At 50.4% G+C, this 19,755-nt stretch overlaps 1 protein-coding gene and 1 long non-coding RNA gene across 6 annotated transcripts in view; one reads left to right on the top strand and one right to left on the bottom strand.

Moving 5' to 3' along the window:
* The window catches only part of PGM2L1 (phosphoglucomutase 2 like 1), a 46,669-nt gene that overhangs the window by 20,967 nt on the left and 5,947 nt on the right, over positions 1-19,755 (bottom strand). Inside the window, exons 1-2 of one of the 3 annotated variants that reach the window (XM_048047979.2) lie at positions 15,966-16,228; positions 5,094-5,261 (exon numbers count right to left, since the gene is read on the bottom strand). In XM_048047979.2, the coding sequence (XP_047903936.2) occupies positions 5,094-5,261; positions 15,966-16,064 (267 nt within the window). In that variant the 5' untranslated portion in view covers positions 16,065-16,228. Of the gene's footprint in view, positions 1-5,093; positions 5,262-15,373; positions 15,517-15,965; positions 16,229-19,755 lie in introns of those variants that run through there. The other 2 variants (XM_066990067.1, XM_066990068.1) reach the window with 2 other exon arrangements.
* On the top strand, positions 16,995-18,433 carry LOC106042375 (uncharacterized). 3 transcript variants are annotated; one of them, XR_001211070.3, is made up of 3 exons: positions 16,995-17,068; positions 17,517-17,731; positions 17,901-18,432. It is a non-coding gene; the product is annotated as an uncharacterized lncRNA (long non-coding RNA). The 3 variants fall into 3 exon arrangements; XR_007158270.2 differs by having other exon boundaries at positions 17,014-17,119; positions 17,901-18,433; XR_007158271.2 differs by lacking the exon at positions 16,995-17,068 and adding an exon at positions 17,180-17,413 and having other exon boundaries at positions 17,901-18,433.

The raw sequence follows: 19,755 nt of genomic DNA, 5'->3' as shown, positions 1-19,755 counted from the left end.
GGGCCTCTATTGATCTTTTAGGGGTTAGATCTTCTGCACTTTCTCCACTGTGCCTCAAGCCAGCTATTTCTGCCTGGGCATTTCTGGTAGCTACCGGTGCCACTGCAATCTAAACACCACCCCTCTCAGGGGTGAGGCAGAATTCTTCCTAGAACCTCTTCAACCAGCTTCATGTTTTGACAGAGATCAAAGATTTTTTTTATGTCTTATGTCTTTACATTTTTTCCATGAAGAAGTTTTACTTAAAATTAAGACACTAAATGACATGTAGTAATAAGAGCAAAATACTTTAAACTTAGCCAAAGATCCTTCAGGGGAAATCTTGTATCGGCTGAGCTCTCCTACCAGACTTGTTACTGTCCAAATACCTTGCTAGAATTACAGCAAATAAATAAATGGGAGGGGAAAGACGGCAAGAAGTAGTGAATGCAGAGTCTGAACCCCAGGAATTTCACTTTTACCCTGTCCTGGACCTCCCCACTCTGCATTCAGCCCACACATTAGTGGCCACACAAACCTGCTGCTGCTCCTTCAGCATCTGGACAAGGCAGACTCCTGTGTCCTCCTCTTGGGACATTTGTGGCCTCCGGTTGCCAGCCCCACAACAAGTCCAACGTCACACCAAGAACCCCAACAGGGACACGAGGGCTTTATGGGCCCTCAGAGCAGGGAGTCCCCTTTGACCACACACAGCTGCACCCTGGCACTGTCATTTACAAGTGAGCGCCCACCTCCCCGTACCTACCAGCACACCGTGGCTCCTTACCAGTTGTTATACTGGGCAGCCAGCTGTCCTGCTGGAAACTCTCCCTCTCTACCCAACTTCACACATTTTCTTCCACGTCTGATTCTCCCTTCTTCAAAAGCAATTAGCAAGTCCAACACCTCTTGGGATAAGCCCTTTCTTTAACAAGTTTCCCAATTTAAAGAATTTCTATCTCCTTTTTACCAGACTCAGGTTTGGATGGTGTCCTCACCTAACTTCTCCTGGGCTATCTGAATGGCCGCTGCTGCCAAATTAAAGACATCCGAGTCAACACCTTGCCATTACACAGCTGGTGATAATTAATAACTCATTAGCAAGCATCAGCATAGGAATGTATAACCTTCCCTGTGGACCTGAAAAATTCTCTTTGGATGCACTGCAATATTACAAATGTTTCTCTAGCTACACGGTTTCAGGTGATTCCCTTTTATAAAGATGGGTCTAGTCTGCTTCCGCTGCCATGCTTTAAATAACCCCTTTGCTTGTCCAATTCCCTAGGATCAATTTCAGAAAAAGCGAGGGAAAAGTGATGGTACCAAGAACAGGACGGAAAAAATTTGGGGTTGATGATTCACGACATAGTAACAGCTTTATGAAGTCCACTATTTAAGCCTTTCAGCTCTTATATTTAGCTTTTCTTACACAGCAGGAGGAAACTCAGAACAATGATGCAAAGGTGACACTATTTTTGTCCCTGTTGAGGTCAGTGACAGTGAGTAATAAAAGCGATCGGTTCGAAAGGACAGTAACAATATTTGAGCAGGAAAACGTAGGCTTTATGCACAAGTTACGTACCAATGACCTTCAGAAGAGTCAAAAGAAACTCCTGGATATCTATGCCCTTTTGTAGCTGGCTGTTGATGATACCAATACAATCAAGTAAGTGAAGTCATGAATGAATTACACTGAGGTCTCCTTTGAACAGCCTGTAGCACGTAAGGACGGATTTAGAGAGAGAGGGCTGCCCGTTTCGGGTAGGTTCGGCAAACCTCTGTTAACGCCGGTAGCTTCTGGAGCAAGACCACTGGAAGTACTCAGATGAACAGATGAAACATGATGCAACTTACTTCAGAAATAAGTTTTCATCTGATTCTCAGGATGTTTTTTTCTAACTCGATTCGTGGCTTTGATAAATAACCGAAAATGGAAGCTGAGCAGAGGGAGCAAGTGACTACTGGCCAGTTTCTTGACTTCAGAAGGGCGTAAGGCCCCTGAAATTGGACTCGCAAACAGACTCCCTGCTGACCAACACAAAACTTTCCACTTTCTGCCAACAATGTGCATCAGCCAGCCGATCGGAGCTCAGTCACGCTTTCACGAGGCTCAAAACACAAAGGCAGCATGCAATTCTCAGGCGCTTGGAGCATGACCGACTCCAAATTCAACACGCTGCACTGGCCAAGAAGTAAGGTGACTTTTATTAACTTCCTCTGCACTATTTAGGTGTTTACCCTGCTTCAAAAAAAAGGGGATTGTTTAAACAGCTTAACTAGTCTTAACATTTTCATCACTGACAACACATTACTAGGTTTTTAACTACTATTTTTCTTCACCTCTTCAGCTCATTCCCACCATACAGCTCTGCTCACCCCATTACAGCACTTCCAGCTCACCACTTGGGCATACGGGAGGCCAGAACTGAAGGAAGCACCATCCTAAGCTGTGTCCCATTTCGAGCTTAGAGACCTAAAGCGAGCTTTCTAAGGCTAAGATGAAACTGAAAAATGAAACTGAAAAGGAAAAACCATCAGACATAAGGTCAGGCTTTGAGCCCTAGAGATAAGCTCCAACATGCTGCTTCTGTGCTTTTAAAAGCCTGTGTGATGAGCCATTAGAATTGATTTCCCCACAAAAGTTCAGGCTCCAGCTGCACAAGTGGGACATCAGCAGTATGTGCAAGCGAGCCCCAGCTTTCCAAGCTTTAAGCGCTTTCACTTTGCCCTGAGCCAACAGACAAAGTGATTTCAGTCATGTCTGCCGCTGAGGGACGTGTCTGAGAATTAGCTTGCAAAGAGAGGACTATTTGAAAATGTTTGAGTACACAGTATTACAGCGGGAGAATTTAGGAACCCTCTGTAAATCAGGTAATAAGATACCTGTTATTCTACGGCTGAAGCACCATTTACAAAAAGCAGTCAAAGTAGGCAAGTTTCAACAGGCTTCTTGCAACAAAACTTGTTACTGATGTTCTGAGAACAACAAATGGTGACAAACGCATCAGTTCGTTTCACATTCAGTACTCACGAGTTAAGGCAGGGACAGCTAAAACATTTAAGCATATTTAATACACACAGCCCAAACCTACTTTTGTTTTATATTTTCATAAGGAAAGGAAATACGGACCATCCATTTTCTGACTCATGTTATTTGTTTTCAAGAAGATTCAGTACTTCTCTTTCCTTGCCTCCTACCACCTTCAGTGGGGTGCCAGAAAGCGAGGTTTTGCAGATTAAGCATCCAAGTGCTTTTTGTTTAATATTACCACCGTAAAGAATGTCCAAAAGTATGACTGTCGAAGCCAGGAATTTAGCACGACTACAGCTCTTGATAAATCAGTGTTCAGGCTTGTCTTATACAAGCTTGAAATCAGCACAACAGCAGATCGATTTGAAGTGTTTTCTCAATTAATTTATGTAGCTTAGTTGTGAAGATTAAATATTTCATCTGCCTGTTTGGAGGAAAAACCTGACAGGGGAACACATCAGCTGAGAATGGTCCTGGTACTGGACAATGAGCGCATTTAAGAACAAAGTCACTATGAGACAGCAATAAGGAAAAGGAGCACGGCACTTTTGATCAATAACTAAAACAACATCAGCTGTTCCTTTCAGGAGACAGACAACAGGGAAACAAGTTCATTGAGAAAGAATATTTAATCTGCTCTTGGACAAAACAGTGCTGCAAAGAACGGCAGAGATGGTTAAGCCTTACGTTAATCAATAGGTTGATTTATTTGGACAATCAATGCATACAACTCAAACACTGCTTGAAAGAGAAGCAGGGATGGAAATGAGGAGTCTGATCATTACCCATCCCTCTTCCGGCATGCAAGACCAAAATCAACACAGAAAAAATGGTATGAGACATCGAAGGAACAAGTCTAGAAGTTGTACACCTGTACTTCTGCTAGTCAAAACAACCTAAAACCGGTTCAAGGACAGGATGCACTAGAGGTGAGGAGTCTCTGCCACCAGTCTTCACCACCACAGCACTCATGTCATCCACAACTCCATGGCAGCCTCTAGGCAGCTTCTCAACTCCACGTGTCAGCTTTTGTGCCCTTCTAAATGCACTCCCAGCTCCATTACTGAGCTTAATCTCTAGCAGAGGAACAGGAGATTAGGACTAAAGCCTCCATGGCCAAAACTTTACCCCATATACATGCCCATCCTATAAGAACTTTTCCAACAGCACTGCATTCCCTGAACCCAACACACACCTATCAAAATGGCAGTCGAGTTCCAAGATCTCCCTGTCCCTGATACCCATATCAAGAAGTCCATCCCAACACACTCTGCTCCAAACTTTGGAAGATCAACATCTGTTTGCAATGTTTTCTTAGCAAACAATTCTATAATGATAAATCTAATCCAAATAAGTATTAGATCATAGATAAACCACGAAACACCAGCTTCCTTGAAGTAGAATGTAACGTAAGATTCGCAGAATGAACCGAACCTCAAATTGCAATTCAAATTAATTCCCTACTTCTCCATTTTAAACTTTCCAAGAGCTACAGAAATGGAGGTGCACTTCACCACAATACTCCTCTACAGCTACTCGAACCCACTGTAAGTAACACTACCAACCACTGCCAAGAGAAGGCTATCCCAGAAGGAATATACAACACATGTTCTTCAGTCAGCCTACATTTGCTTTTTCATCTTACTTCTTGCTCTTTTCTCTAGTAAATCCTGTTGGTTTTGCATACTTAATCACAAATTTGGCTAAAAATAGAAGAAAAGGGTTGTTTGGTTGGGGGTGGTTATGCTTTTGGGGTTGTTTTTTTCCCCCTTTTTTTGTGTGCTGGGGTATTTTTTGCAGAATACTAAAGGTTCTCATGACAGCTAATGATTTCCACCTTCAGAGCAGCGTAACAGACTTCAGCTACTGGCCAAATTCCAGCCGAAGCGATTACACTCTGCCTGCTAGGACGTCCAGTTAAACCTGTTCCAGCTATTTTATTTCCTTCCAGCCCTAAAACATTCCACGCTATCACTATGGCTGCTGTGTTTCGGCTCCAGCTTGCGTTTCACGGCAACATTACACGACCCAAAAGCTTCCTGTGAACTTGTTCAGTTCCCTGCTGTGCACCTACCCGACTTACCTGCGTTGACTGGATCACCGTAAGGTCGTTAATGTAGCAGAAGCCCGCTCCCATGGCAGAGCGAAGCCCGGCAGTCCCAAAGGTCAGCCGGCAGCAGAGACGATCCCGTAACTCTTTATGCTTCCCATTCTGTAACAAGTTCTCGATCTGTTCTTTTGTTTTTTGGTTCTGCAAAAGAAGATGCAAGGTCTTCGTTTAGTACTTGAAGTCAGGATCAAAACTATCCGCGTGTTGTTTTTAACGAGTTCTTAGACAAGTCCTTCCTACCCTATAAAAACCCTGTCTGCATGAACTTACATTGTAACTCTCATTTCCATCATATGTTTTCTATTTCTATTTTTTTTTCTATTTCATCCTTGTTTATCAAACATGCAGCCATCGGTGTGCTGATGTTCAGTTATCGATACACCCTCCAGCTACATCAAGCCTCTAAGTGGGGCGCACAGACTTCAGAGCAGCTTTTTCCATGGCAGGCAGCACAAGTTAACTAGCAATCCGTGCTGCTGGAAGGCAGACAAAAATCCTAATTTCGAAGCCCTATTTCCTTCCTCCCCACCTGCAGGAACGGTCTGCAAACAAGCACAGCAGAACAAAGCTGACATTGTAAAAAAAAATAAATAAAAAAAAAATCTTGTCTTCTCAATTACATTAACATTTAGTGAGGCAGGCACAAGAGAGTCAAAGCCTCCATCTGTCACGAACTCTTTAAAAAGTTGTGCGTTTTCCCTGCCAGAAAAGCCCAGCCATTTTCGATGGGGCTGCAGAAAGCCGAGTGCTGCTCCATCAGAAGGTAAATGCCCCAATGCATCGCTGTAACAGCGGCTTCTGCTACTCCACAAACTTGGCTTTTCAACTATATTTAGGAGGGTCTCAATTTTGTCAGTTAAACAGAACTAAAACAACTCCACAAACTTCTACGATTACTTAAAAGCTCAGAAAAAAACACATCTAGCACACAGTACATGATACAGCCACTAAGCAGAGAAGTCACGGGGTTTAAGAGCTAGCATCTTTCTGAAGAAAAACCAATTCTACCCCCCAAAGCAGTACTCCTATCAGTGAAAAGTAACCTTTTTTTCATCTTAGATAACATAAAAACAGCAATTTCTTTGTGATTTGTCCAAAACCAGTAACACACACAACCTGCTAACCTGCTCAAAGGAAGAGTTTAAAAACCAAATACGTGCATCAGTTCGTTTCACGTAGAAAAACCTACAAGCAGCCTCAGGGTTCACAGAGAGGAGAGCAATTCTCTCCTCTCATCGCTCTCTGAGCATCACAGCACTTCACCTCTGCTTGCTAACAGCTCCGTGCTGTCGGTACGGGGCATCGCGACGGGGGCTTTGTCAGCTGCTCTGCGGGTACCTGCAAGGGCCGTGACACAGGAGGAGCCTGGAGAGAGGCACAGGGACAGCACAACGACAGCAGGAAGCTCAAGGAAGATTCGAGGGAGATTATTTCCTACGAAGGGAGCTCCTGACCTGCAAAGAGGGCTTCTTGTACCAACAAAAGGGACACAAACACCACCCGAGTCAGGACTGAACGCTAGGAAAGTTGTCATCCCGTGCCTTCAGCACCTAAAACCCAAGACTAAAAGGAATGGGCACCCGAGAAGGAAAAAGGTTGGCTAAATAAAACAGCAGGAAGCAGTTCTTCTGATCTGACACCTACTCATCGTTCAACATTTATTGCATTCACGAGGAACGGCAGCTTTTGTTGGTTCACGTATAGGGAGTACATTTACTGCTGCTCATAGTCCAGCTGAAGGAGCGATCAGGTATTTCTCCGAAAGGCTGACTTCAAATATTTACCTTCAGATCCACACAGCATGGAAGGCTACAACCCTACAAATGCTTTGAAGTCAGCCACGTGCAGCGCCCGGTACGTCACGGGGCAGGGCGGGACACACAATGCCCATTGTTGAGATCTCCCTCGGTTCCTACAGGACTGTTCTTACCTTGCACTATCACAGCTACGAACTTCCAAGGGCACAAAGCGCGCACACACACGCTCTATTTGTTCTTCGTAGTTAATCTGCACCCTCAGCTAACACCGAGGCCAGGGGGACAAGGAGGGAAACTTTAATATTCATTACCTGCGATCACGGGAATTAGACAGTCACAGTAACACGAATCCCAGTGCCCTGGGCATGCCTAGGGAGAGGAGAAAGTCCTCTGGGACAAAGAGAACAAGGACAGAAGAGTACTTACTGGTGCCTGTCCTTTTACAAGATGTACCTATTGGAGCATCCTTTTACAAGTTGCTTGTTGTTGGAAGCAACTCACCCATCGGCTGCTGTCTTGAAGCAGTGAATAAATAAGTAGGAGAATTTGGGGGATTTTGAGGGCTCTATGAATTCATTTGGGCATCAAGAAACTCAGGCCCGTCTCCTGGCGCCCAGTTTGGCCAGGACACAGTCCCCGTAAGCACTCTGCAACCCGGGGGGGGGGCTTGCTGAGAACGCAGCCCGGGCACAGCGATCAACACGGAGCATAAAACAACTCCTGTGACAGCCGCGGTCGCAGGACAGCTCCGGTTGCACGAGAGCTTCTCTAAAACCTCCTGCTTCGAGCAGAGCCCTACACAAGGGTTAAAGAAGGCAAACGGAATCTGGAAGGCGAGGGTGAAACACCCCTGACATTTAAAGCAGAGGTCAGCCAGCGGCAGCTCCCACCCTGCCTCCGCGGCACTGCTCCGCACAGAGAGGAGATCTTCGGGAGGGTTTGGAAGCGCTGGGAAAAGCCTGCGGGTATCCCCCACACCGCCTCTTCTGGGGAAGAAAAGCTTCTGTGAAGCTGGTACGCAAGCGCAAAACTATTTCTACTGCTGGACAACAGGTCTCGAATCCTAGCAAAACGAGACACGTGAGCTTAAGTTAGATTTTAACGTATTTGTGCCTGAAAATAAGAGGCAAGCCATTGCTGGTCAGGCTCTCGGAGAGCTCCGCAACCAGAGCGAGCCGTTACTCACAGCGCTGCTAAAGCAGGCCCCAAAATAAAACAAAAACAATGGGACACAACTCCTGTGAGATCCCAGAAGCGAAAGCCTCTTGTAGCTGCTCGGAGGCAGCCAGCCAGAAGACGAATGACTAACATGGGAAGAGTTTGAGGCAAGAGCGCTTGAAAGCCTCGTTTCACGCCACCACGACTCAATGCACGGTTCTGCCTTAAAATAAGGTTACTCAGCATCCCTAATAGCTTTTTAGGATGCACCGTATTGCTCACCTCCACGAAGAGAAGCACGTGCACCACACCACACGTTTCACAGCCCTGAGTTGACGAGGCTGAGGCCAGGCTTTCCTGAAGCCGTACCACCAACGTTTACATTACAAATAGATTAACTGCCTTTTTTTTTTTTTTTTTTGACGGAAGCTGCCTCGTTGATTCCCCAGGGAACAAAAACGAGTCAGCCAAAAATGGCACCCGAACATCAGGTAGCGAAAGTTTCCTGCAGTCAGAAAAGAAAAGAAGGGGGGAGGAAAAGCTACGGGGTAAAGAAAAAAGATCCTAAAGCTTTCACGAGAGGACCTGAATCACCCAGGGCAGCAGGAAGACAAAAATTTACAAGAGCTGATGTAAATTCAGACTCGGTGACGACGTGCTTCGTGCTGTGCGTGCAGCGGCACCAGCAGTGTGACCTCAGGCCAGCCGTTATCACAGCCACGTAGCAGGATCCTGACAGCTTTCCATCGGTTCCTGCTTCCCGAAGGTGCCCCGGTTGAAGTTTAATTCTACTGCAAATTCTCAAAAAAAAAAAAAGTGTTGTTTTTTTTTTTTTTGCTGGTTTGCTTGACAGCTATGCAATAAAGCAAGGCATCGGGAAGTTTCACGGCAGCTCCTGCAAAGGTTCATTTTTCGAAGCAGAACTGTCGTGACGTGGAAATACAGAACGGAAATATTAATATTTCTAATATTTCTTAGAAGATTTCTTAGAAGCCTGTTTTCGGAAGTCCTTGGTACCCCCTGTGGTTACCCTCCCCAGCAGCACTACTCGCCTGCCACGTGAAGCAGGGGAGCACCAGGAGAGCACATCAGCCTAAAACCAAGCATCCCGGTGCATTTCTAAGTGTCGCAGAAACGCCATCAGTCCCAGGACGCCGTGACGTGACGCTAAGTGTGAGGCTCACCGGCAGCTCTCAGCAGTTCGCTGAGGTGCGTGAAAATAACTGCAATAAAACTGCTGCTTAGGAAAGGCTTTCTCGAGCTTCGGAAGCCAAGCCGGGCGGCAGCACGGCGTTGGCAGCAAATTCAATCATTTTAGAAACACAAACTCAACACCTGAAGTGCCCCCTCTTAGCCGCTGCCTGGATCGGTGTCCGCGAGCTCCGTTAGTCCCAGCGCAGAGAAGTTCCTTCACAATCAGCACGTGCTGCCTTTGGACTCCTCTAAATATCCTTAAAAAAAACAAACCAAACCCCGTAACACCACCACCAGACTGCCTGAAGCCCCCTCCTGCCTTTGAAGCAGAAATAAGCTACGCTGCTTCACAAAAACCAACCCTTAATTCATCTCCAAAGCCCCCGCAGCTTTTTGGACACGCCAGGGGCAGAGGGCAGGTGCTCAGCACCCAGCAGCACCAGATAAGGTGGCACAAGGAGGCAGCAGATAAGGGGAGAGCAGCCGGGAGGGCCCCGGAGAGGGAAGAGGCTGAAAATGCACTGAAAGAGGGCCAGGGAAGGGAAGAGGAGCCTCTGGCTGCTGACAGGGCTACAGCTGGGTTTCTGAGCGTGCCTCTTACCTTTTTTGTGGTTTTTTTTTTTCCTCCCCTTCTCCCCCCTTGGTCCTTCCTGCCCTGTATTTCTCAGCCTTCGCCCCACAGGGACAAGCACAGGGGCACCAGGCGCCCTGCCACAGTTGGGGGTGGAGAGGCCAGGCAGGAGAAACAGCACCAGCTCGCGGGGCAAGAGCTCCAGCCCCCAGACCATCTCGGTGCCAGTTTGAAGGGCTCCCTCCCGCCCAAGCGCAGCTTCACTTTGCTGCGCGCCACCTTCCCGCTGCTCCTGCCCCCCAGCCTGCCTCCTGCCCCCCGGCAGCAGCCAAAACCGCGGCGTGAGCGCCCTCAGATGCGCTAATCCGCCCCTCTAAAATGTAAATTTGTGAAGCGTTCTTAATCTGTAAGCAGCTCGGAGCCTCGCAATTTGACGCGTGGGAAGCGAGGAGCGAGCAGAGCCAGGCGCTGTTTTCTTATCCCATCTCGAGCAGACCGCCAAGGACGCTGAGGGAATTATCTCATTCTCGCAGGCTTTGCGTTACCAGCAGGCAAAACTAAAAGAGAAACTAAAACTGAAGGGAACGGGGCCGTCAGGAGCTCTGTCGGTATTTCAGATGGTCACAGAAGTGGAAACGAGAAGGGTTTAGGACAGAGGCAGACAGACCGTACTACGGTAAGGGCCTGAACACAGCTCTGCACTCGCGTGAGCATCAGAAAAAAATAAGTTCTGTGTTACGTTTTCCTACAAAATTATTATACTAACCTACAGAGGTGCCATCTCCAGAACGCCAGGACTATTTCCTCATAAAATTTTTTTTTTTTTTTTTTTCAAGTTATCCGTTTTTAACTTTAGTTCCACATCAGGAACTTCTCATAACCTCCACTGCGAGTCCCACGGAGCCAAGACTGGAAGTGGCTGCAGTGGATTTTGAGAGGGAAGGGGATGAGCCTGTTAGGGACGCGAGGTACAGCTTCAACTGCTTCCTACAAACATTTTCTGCCCGAATCGTACGTACAACAGAACTTTTGGGGTCAAGTCCCACGGCAGTCGACGCTCTGCAACGTCACGTTTAAGAAAGGCTGGGAGTTTTACTAAAAAAAAAAAAAAAGCATATTTCCTGCTGAATTCATCGTTATCCTCCTTTATCTTCAGTTCTCCTGTACAGCACAACTGCCTACTGAAAGAGAATTGCACCCCCGTTCTGTAGCTCGGCGGGACACAATCTGAAACAACTGCAGAATTAAGGTGCAGGGGCACTAGCCGAGGATTTCCTACTGATCGTTTCACTCCCAATCACGTAAATAACGCGTTTGCTGCCAGGGTAGGATTTCAAGGCGAAGGCCCTGTCAAAATAGCTGCAGTTCACAGCTCTCCCTCCAAGCAATCTTGGCGTTGCAGGCACTCTTTGCCTGGAAAAAAGGGGCAAAAAAAAAAAAAAGAGGCAAAATAAAAAAAAAGAGAAGTCAGATTTGCTTCGTGGTCAGCAAAGTTGACAGCCACAAACGAAGCGCACCAAGCGCTGCCAGCCAGTCTCTGCTTTTCGATCAGCAATTAGTTTAAGCTTTTTTTTCAAGTGAAATCAGGGTCAGCCCCTTAGACCCAAACCCACCGGAGCACATCTTTGCAGGAACTCCTTCCCAGCACAGACGCTGCGCTGCCTGTGGCGTAGCCGATCACCGCACAGACGTAACTTAGGGCACCTGCAGCAAGCTCTCATTTACAATTCCCCTTAAAAATTTCAGGCTCTCATTCCCTCTCCTTCAGCAGGAAACGTTTGCTTACCAGCCAGCAACGGCACCACCATTTTGACGTGAAAATCAGCTGGGTGACCGCAGAGAAGCTGATGCTCAGGGTAGCCTGTGCCAGCACAGCGGGGTACACTTACACCCCTGGTTTGCCTTTTTCTGCTTCGTTCCTAAATCCTGGTCCCACAACAAACTGCAGCCCCTCTGGACAAGCAGACTTCTTTTGGTAGGCTTTTAGGTAGGTTTGGTACCAAAACCCAACCCTCCAACGCTGTCCCCAAGGGCCCTAATACCTCCCCCAACCCCTGCACGCAGGCTCTGGGTGTCCACACTACAAAAAAAAAGTCACCAACACCAGGGTCTGGAACTACCAAAAGCAAGGGGGCCCCAAGGAAGGGAGCAGCACATCCAAGGTGCTCCTCGGTTTGGTGATGGGACTCGGGAGGCCGGGTTGGCGGTGGGACTGATGACCTTGAAGCTTTTTTTCCCCAAGATAAATGATTCCATGACCTCAGACGAGTGCTACCCAGCATAAATAGTGCCGATTCACCCCAGAGGAGGGTACCAGGGCACAGGCAGCTTGAAAACAGCCACGCCAGGCTGCCGGAAGCGCAGGCAGGCCGTGCTGCTGCTGTGCCGCATCCCAGCCATCAGCCCCTCTCCTCAGGCACCCTAAAACCTGGAAATCCGTAATTTGTGCCACAGTCCCTGACAGCTCCTGGCGAAATCTCTGGTTCACATCAGGGACAGACAGACCGCAGAATCACAGCTTCACCTGGGGTGGAAGAGACCCGTAAGATCATCAAATCCAACCACCCAGCTAACACAAGCCCACTGCTAAACCACATCCCCGAGCACCACGTCCACAAAGCCTTCCCACCCTCGAGCACATCACCCAGCCCGGCGTCATCTGTGAGCCTGCTGAGGGCACGCTCGATCCCCTCGTCGATGCCATCGATGAAAATCCCAAACAAAACAGGCCCCAGAAGCGAGCCCTGGGGAACACCACAGGGCGACCGGCCGCTGAGCGGACCGAAGGCCATCCGCGGCCACCCAGCCGGGATTTTTCCCCGCTGAACAGCGCAAGACACGGGTCCCGCAGCTCGCACCAAGCCATCCCCAGCGTGTCAGCAGCTGGGGGATGCAGGGTCGAACATGCCTTTCGAACATGCCTTTAATTCCCAAGGGCTGAAACATCCCCTTCAGTCAGCTCCACGAGCATCTTTCTTCCGGAGTCCGGCCTTCAAACCCACAAACCTCAGCAGCAAGCAGCAGGGCAAGTCTAAAAAGGGGCAAGGGAACAGGACCTGCTGTTGTCGTTCTCTTTTAGCCTCTTCGGAGGCAGGCAGCCCCGGGGCTGGGCGCTGCAGGGCTCCCCGGGAGCCAGCTGCACAGCCCAGCGGGGAAGCCGCCTCTTTTGTGCTGGCCAACATAAAATAAAAACAAAAATACTTCCAGAAGCGCTCCTTTACACGTCTTTCCCGCGAGTCTTTCTAAATATATTAAAATAGTTCAGTTGCAAGGGACCTACGAAGATCATCGAGTCCACCTGCCTGACCACTTCAGGGCTAACCAGAAATTAAAGCACGTTACGAAGGGCATTACCCGAACAGTAAGTTCCTGTGCACTATATAACCCACTGCTGCTGAAGGGGAGTCCTTACCTTCATCCCAAAGCGCCCCAATTAATCTGCTGGCACAAAACCCACCTACCCAGAATCAGCTGTCCCAATAGCTCGCAGTTTTATACCCTACAGGTTTTAATGTTAGAGCTTGCAATGAACGCACGTAGTTTTGAGGAACTTCTCTCTTCACTCGTGGCCACTTCCCAGACTTTACTCTCCGCAATTTCCATTCTTCGAAATTCGCGGTAAAGGCTTTGTAAAACTAAAAACTGCGAGCTGAATGACGGGAGCAGGTCATTGGTCTGTAATGACCAAGTCCGTTTCCTCTTCAAACATCTCAGAAGCCACAAAAATTAAGTGGCAGCAGTCAGGAGCACTGCAAAAAAAGCCCCTAAGCAAGCCACCTTGCTAGCAAGTAGGACTGAGCTGAGAGGACCGATTCCCGTTACACACCCTCTGCTGCGATAACCACAGAACATCCCCATTCCCCCAAATCAGCTCCAGCACGACCAGCACAGCCCACAAACAGTTTTGCACAAGCATTCCTCCACGACTTCAGTGCCTGTAGGCAAACCCAAGCGATGCTGAGTGCACTCAGGGCACGCGAACGGCTCCTGCTGATCCCGCAGAGGGAATTTAGGAGGCAGCAGCTTCAGCTTCGTCTTCACAGCGCGAGGAGTGACCGAGGGAAAGCACGAGGGCACCCGTTATCCACTCCGCCTCCGCGTGTCAGTGCGATCGTGTGGGCACAGCTGCCAACCTATGCCTGAGACCGCGGTATTTGATTAAGAGCCTGATCTATTTAATCACACGGCCCCCCCCGTGAAACCCCACCGGCTGCTAAGCCGGGATCCGACCCTCGGACTTGCCCCGAAAGCTTCCTCTGCTGTGCATGACAAACGCTCAGCTCGCCTCGTTTCGGTGCCGCCCTACGCGCGGCACGTTCTGGCCGCTTTAAAGCTGCGTATTACTACAATCAAGGCCCAGTTTCCAAAGCTGCCCTAAACAGAAGCGGTTTTCCTGGAGACAACCGCTCTGATGCAGCTTTCCGTACAAAACAGACGCCTTTAGGAGACTCGAGACAGTTATGGAAAGACAATAACAAAGTTAGAGCGTGAATGAAGAGGGATTAAAGGGAGAAAATAGAGAACGACGACTAATCGTTCAGCCCTCACTCGTACGCCTGGGAACAAAAGCATGTGCCTGGTGTTTCAAAGCAAAAAATAAAGGCAGCGATCAAGGGGAAAGAAGGGAGGTTTAGTCAGTGAGGCTCCTCTGAGCCAGTCGCTAGCAGCATTGAGGAAGATGCACAGCAGTGGTGAGGCAGGAGAGCAGCAGAGCGCTCGTCACGCAGGCAGCTCTCCTCCACCCACGCCCCGGCCCTTAATCACAGTTCCAGTTTTAGAGGAGGTTAGCACGTACGCCCGAACCAAGGAGGACGGCGAGCGCGGCTCTAATTAATTACCACGAGCAATTTTCAATTAAGTCTGAGGACAAAAGCTCCCCACAGCTAAATACAGCGGGGGGGGGGGAAATAGCACACGCGTTTTGCTTTGATCGGAGGCAGTGAAAGTCCCCAGGGCGAAGGAAGCTGGGGGTGAGACAGAGACCTCGTCGCGCTGTTTGGTAACACCAAGCCTCCAGAGGCCTCGTCTCCTGGGTCCGCGATGAAACGAGGAGACCTCGCAGCTTTCCCCGTCCCCCCCCCCCGTCCCCTCCTTTGTTTACATCGGGTGCCGCCGCGCTGCCCGCGCCCAGCCTCCTCCTGCTGCAGCAGCCCTGCTCTGAGCCCTCCGCCAGCTGGTTTGGAGCCCCCAAAATTCACAGGGCTCCTTCGAAACCTCTCTAATTAATCAAGCTCGAGCCCTGTAGGAAGCGTCGCGACTGTCACCTTGGCAAGCTGGGGTAAACAGGTGCCTCTCCAGCTGCTATTTGGCTGGCTAATTTCGGTTCGTAGAAACCATAACATTTTGCCATTGCTGGGTTAAACCAAAATATTTTTTTTCCCCTGGTAGCCTTAAGTTTAAAAGGCGTAAATCTTCCTAGTTCATACCCTTTTGGGATCAGCACATACTGAGCTGTTTAAGAGCCTTTCACCACGCCGACCCAAAGCCAGGTTCCAAAACCCCTCGGTGCTGGAGCTCGGCCTGGCTTGTCGGGTGCGTTACCGCAGATATTATTTCCTTCCTGCGCTCCTCACCTCCTCGCCGCTCCCGGACACGGCTCCGGCTGCAGGACGGGCAGCTGGCAAGGGAGGAGAAGAGCCCCAAAATATTCCCTGTGACACGCAGCTGGCTGGGGCAGGAACAAAACGAAGCCACCAGGAGCGAGGCGCAGCAGCGTGCGGGGGTGTTTGCGTCCCTCCCCACCCCCAGGCGATGTTTTTATGCCCAGCCCGTGACGTTTTGGCAAAGCAGCAAGGAAAAAAAAAAAAGAATAAGCCTTTCGGCAGCGGGTTGGGGAAAATAACGCAAAAAAAAAGGCGTTATCAGGGACCCGATTCCTCAGGGGAGGCTCGCACCGCGCTAAGCCAGCCCGCAGCCCGCCGGGTGGGCTCTCGGCCCCCCGTAGCCCCTGAGGGGGGGCTAAAACCGGGAGGTTTTGGGGGAAATAAAGGCGAAAACGGTCAAAACGCCGGCTCCGGGGGCACCTCACACCACCGGGCCGTGGGTGCCTCGGCTCGGCCAGGGGGTGCCGGGGGGGCTGCCAGCATCGTGCCCCCGGCTCTCAGCGGCCCTCAGCAGCCCCGTCCCGGTCCCATCCCGGTCCCGGTCCCGGTCCCGTCCCCGCACCTTGTCCCAGCTCAGCCACTGCCACACCGCCCGGTCCAGCTGCGCGTCCCCGGTGCTGCGGGCGGCCGTCAGCGGCACGTTGGAGTTCACGTCGCCCATCTCGGGGAAGGGGAGAGCAGCGGCGGCAGCGGCGGCTTCACTCCGCGGCACCGGGCATCGCCGGGAGGGCGCCGCAGGGACCTGAGGGGGCCACAGCAGCCGCCCAGCCCCGGCCGCCGCCCGCCGCCGCCCGCTCCCCTCAGCGCCGCGGCGCCCCCCCCACCGCTGCTTCTCCACAGCGCGGCCCCGCCCCCGCGCCGCCCGCCCGCCAATCAAAGCACGGGATTGCCTGTCGGGAAATGTAGTCCGGTCCGCGCGGAGCGCGCAGCAAAGGGGAGGGGTTGGTGGGAGGTGCGGAACTACAAGTCCCGGCAGCCCTCGCGGCGCGGCGCCTTGTGCCTCAGGGGGTGGAACGGCCTGAGGGGGCAGCGGCGCCGCTGAGGGGCCCGGCCTCGCCTCCAGGCGTCCCTTGGTGTCAGACAGCGCTGGGGCCTCGGGGGCAGGGGGGGGTCCTTGGGTGTTCCTTGTTTCCACTTATATAAAAATAAATAAATAAAAATAAATAAATAAAAATAAATAAATTTCACTTACAAATAAAATAAAATATATCAATAAATGTGTGTGTATGTGTGTATTTAGGGTAGTCCGTACCGCCCCACTGAAGAGGCGCTCTAATCCACCAGGGTGATGCGTAGGAGCAAAAACCTAAAAACCTAAAAATCTCCTTGGTTGTGCCTCTGTCAGCCCTAAGCCAGCCCCCAAGCTTCTCTCTTCTCCATCTGGAAGGAAAATGGCATCAGCCCGTCCTCGGGCAATGAGCCCCTCAGTCTGAGGTGTTCCCAGACAGGCTCCAGCAGCAGTTAAATTGTCCTGAGGAGGGAAATACCAACCCTCACCCCCTTCCTGGTCAGCCCCAGTTGTAATCGGGTTGTCCCCATGTATGCTCGGCCCTGCTGCCATCCCCAGCAGCTCTGCTGAGGTTGCCATAGAGATCGCAGGCACTGCGGCCTGACGCCAGGCTTCGGGGCCCGCAGGGCGATGGGACCGCGATGCGAGGCTTTGGGGTCCGTAGGGGAATAGGACTGCTGCCCAGGGGATGCTGGAAGCGAAGGGAGGTGTGAAACAACGGGGCTTCAAGGCTGGGAGCAGCACAGGCCCCTGGGGAGGTGGAATGAGCCTGATGGGTGAGGAGGATGCAATGGAGGGATGAAAAGATGCAGGGACGCAGCCTGGGGTACTGAAGCAGCACGGCATAGCTCTCGTAAGCTATAGAAGGGAACAGTCCGTTATAAAAGCTTAGAAATCTGATTGTAATATCCCTCCCTTTTGAAGCTCTCAAGTGTGTCTTGAAGGGACCTGGTTCCTGGCTGCAGACACAAAGAAATCCTCTGGTCCGGGGGACGGACTTGGTATGGGGAGGTGAACCTGTAAACTGCTCTGTTACACGGGGCTGCTGGTAGGCAGCAGAAGATATAAAGAAGACAGAAATAAATCAACCTGTTATCACTGCAGGGCTGTCCTACGGCTGTTTACGGTGTAGAAGGAGAAGAAGATGGAGCGAGGAAATCACACATAACAGATGAACCCAACAGTCAGTGGGTGAGGTTGTCCTTCTCCGGATGGATGTGGGGAATCCATCTGTTGGTACCGACGCTCGGAGAAGGAGGCAGCCTGTGGGGCAGTAGGAAAGGGCTCTGCGACCAGAGCTGCCTCACGATCAGCCACAGGTGAGCCTGCCAGCCCAACCTGAGGGCAGACTGCTCAGCACCATGCCTCCCACCAGCTTCGGCATCACCCTGCAGGCTTATGCACCCCATGCCACCCACTTCTTCATGTTATTTCCTCTCCCTTTCTCATTTTTCCCTTTCCTCTCTCTCTGCATGTCTCCGCACAAAGAGATGGCATCCTTAGCAGCTCTGATGTGATCCTGAGCCCAGTTAAAGCAGTGTCCCAAGCAGCCAGATGCCGGCACGTTTTTCCAGATCTCAGAATAGCTGACGAGGGTGGCTCCTTCAGGGAATTTGCACATGATAGTCAACACGAGGCACAGCTTCTGCTCTTCGTATCTTTGCTGCTCTTCTCTGCTCCTTTGTGTTTTATTTTCAAGGAAAGGCCAGAGCCCAGCACAACAGAAGCTGCAGTCTATAAAAACTTCATTTTCCCACAAAAAGGACAATTCCTGTGTTAAATGCCTCTCTAAAGCCTGCCAAGCAGGAACGTTTCTTACAAGAACTCTGTAGATCTTTGGAAAGGCAGTAAGAGAGACCGTTAAAATTAAACTTCATATTTCAAATGCTTCCATTCGTGGCTACATTTTTTTTTCCTTATACGCTTAATGAGAGCTTTAAATTATTCTGAAGAGTAGTTTTCTGCCATCAGAGCAAGCAGGCTGTTTATATGGCACCCTGAATCTCATAAAGCAGTTTCACACAAGACGGTGACAGCCATGCCCGCACCCCACGTTATCAGTGCCCAGCTTCCTAGCCACAATTAAAAGTAGGATTTGACCTTAATCACTGATACTTAAATAGGAGAATTATCAGTCCTTCAGTTATCGGTGATCCTCCATGGTTATTTCCCTGAAGAAAGATAAAGCAGCCTCATAGAAGGTAAGAATCTTTGTGTGTTATTACTTTCGTGGGAATAACCACGCTGTTGAGGGGTTGAAACTTCTCTGCAGGATCTCCTGTGCTGGGAGCTGCCAGCGCCAGCAGGGACCGTGGTGGGGCTCAGCTGGAGGGAATGACTTCATCCTAGCCAAAACACACATCTACATGTGCATATGTGCAGCTCGGTGTGTGTGTGTTGTCAGGGAAAGGCACTGCTCCCCGTGCTGCTCTGAAACTCAGAGTGCCCCCATGTAGCATAACTGCAGCTACGGAACGGCAGATAACTGCCTGTGTCCCCAAAATGAGAGCCTTCTTTTAACGCAGACAAAATAATGCAAGTTAAAAGAGACTTGCTGATAACACACAGCTCCTGTTTGGGGTTTGCTTTTACGCAGTGCAGGGGTAAAGACGGTTAAATGTACCCGTCAGCCCAGCAGGGCTGGGTCTGCAGCGTCTCAGTAGCGTACCCCCGAACAATGGTGCGCGTATTTCCCTCCTACCAATGCGCTCAGTGTTTTTCAGCAGAGGAATGGCTGAGCACACGGTGATGTCACCGCGAAGCAGAAATAAAAACCGTCTGTACGGTCGTGTTAGCATCCTCAATGACCTGGTACCGCAGACCAAATCCTCGCCCGCAACAACCCGGATTAGCTCTGTTGATTACACAGAGCTGCCCAGCCCCGCGCCAGAGAGCCTCGGGGCTGAACCCAGAAGGTGCGGTGTTTCCATGGCAATTTTGCTGCACGTAATTTATTCCAAATAGCCTCCGAAGGGCCCGCGGCTCCTTCCAATGATATTCCAGGCTGTTTTTTTCTGCCCCCGGTTCCTGCGGTGAGACGAGTCACGCGGGATGAACCCGGCGCGTCCTTCCAGCTCGCCCGGCGGGCGCTCCGCATGCCCTTGCTCTGTGGCACGGCTTTTGTTTTATTATTTATGTATCCTGAACACCCTGTGCCTCTTGGGTTACCTGGTAATAATGCAGCAACTCCCATCCTTCTATTTGCCTCGCTCGGAGCACCCTATTGCCGGGCAGGCAGCGCAACCCTAAACCCGGGCAGCGATAACACCCCTGCCAGTCGATAGGGTGCTGCGTGGGGACGTGCCTCTCCGGGCCCGAATGCCATTTTTAACCTGATCCGGGG

Source organism: Anser cygnoides, chromosome 1 (genome assembly GCF_040182565.1).
Source record: "Anser cygnoides isolate HZ-2024a breed goose chromosome 1, Taihu_goose_T2T_genome, whole genome shotgun sequence".
Lineage (NCBI taxonomy): Eukaryota > Metazoa > Chordata > Aves > Anseriformes > Anatidae > Anser > Anser cygnoides.
Note: the sequence above shows the minus strand (reverse complement) of the source record. Positions and strands in the feature narration are given on the sequence as shown.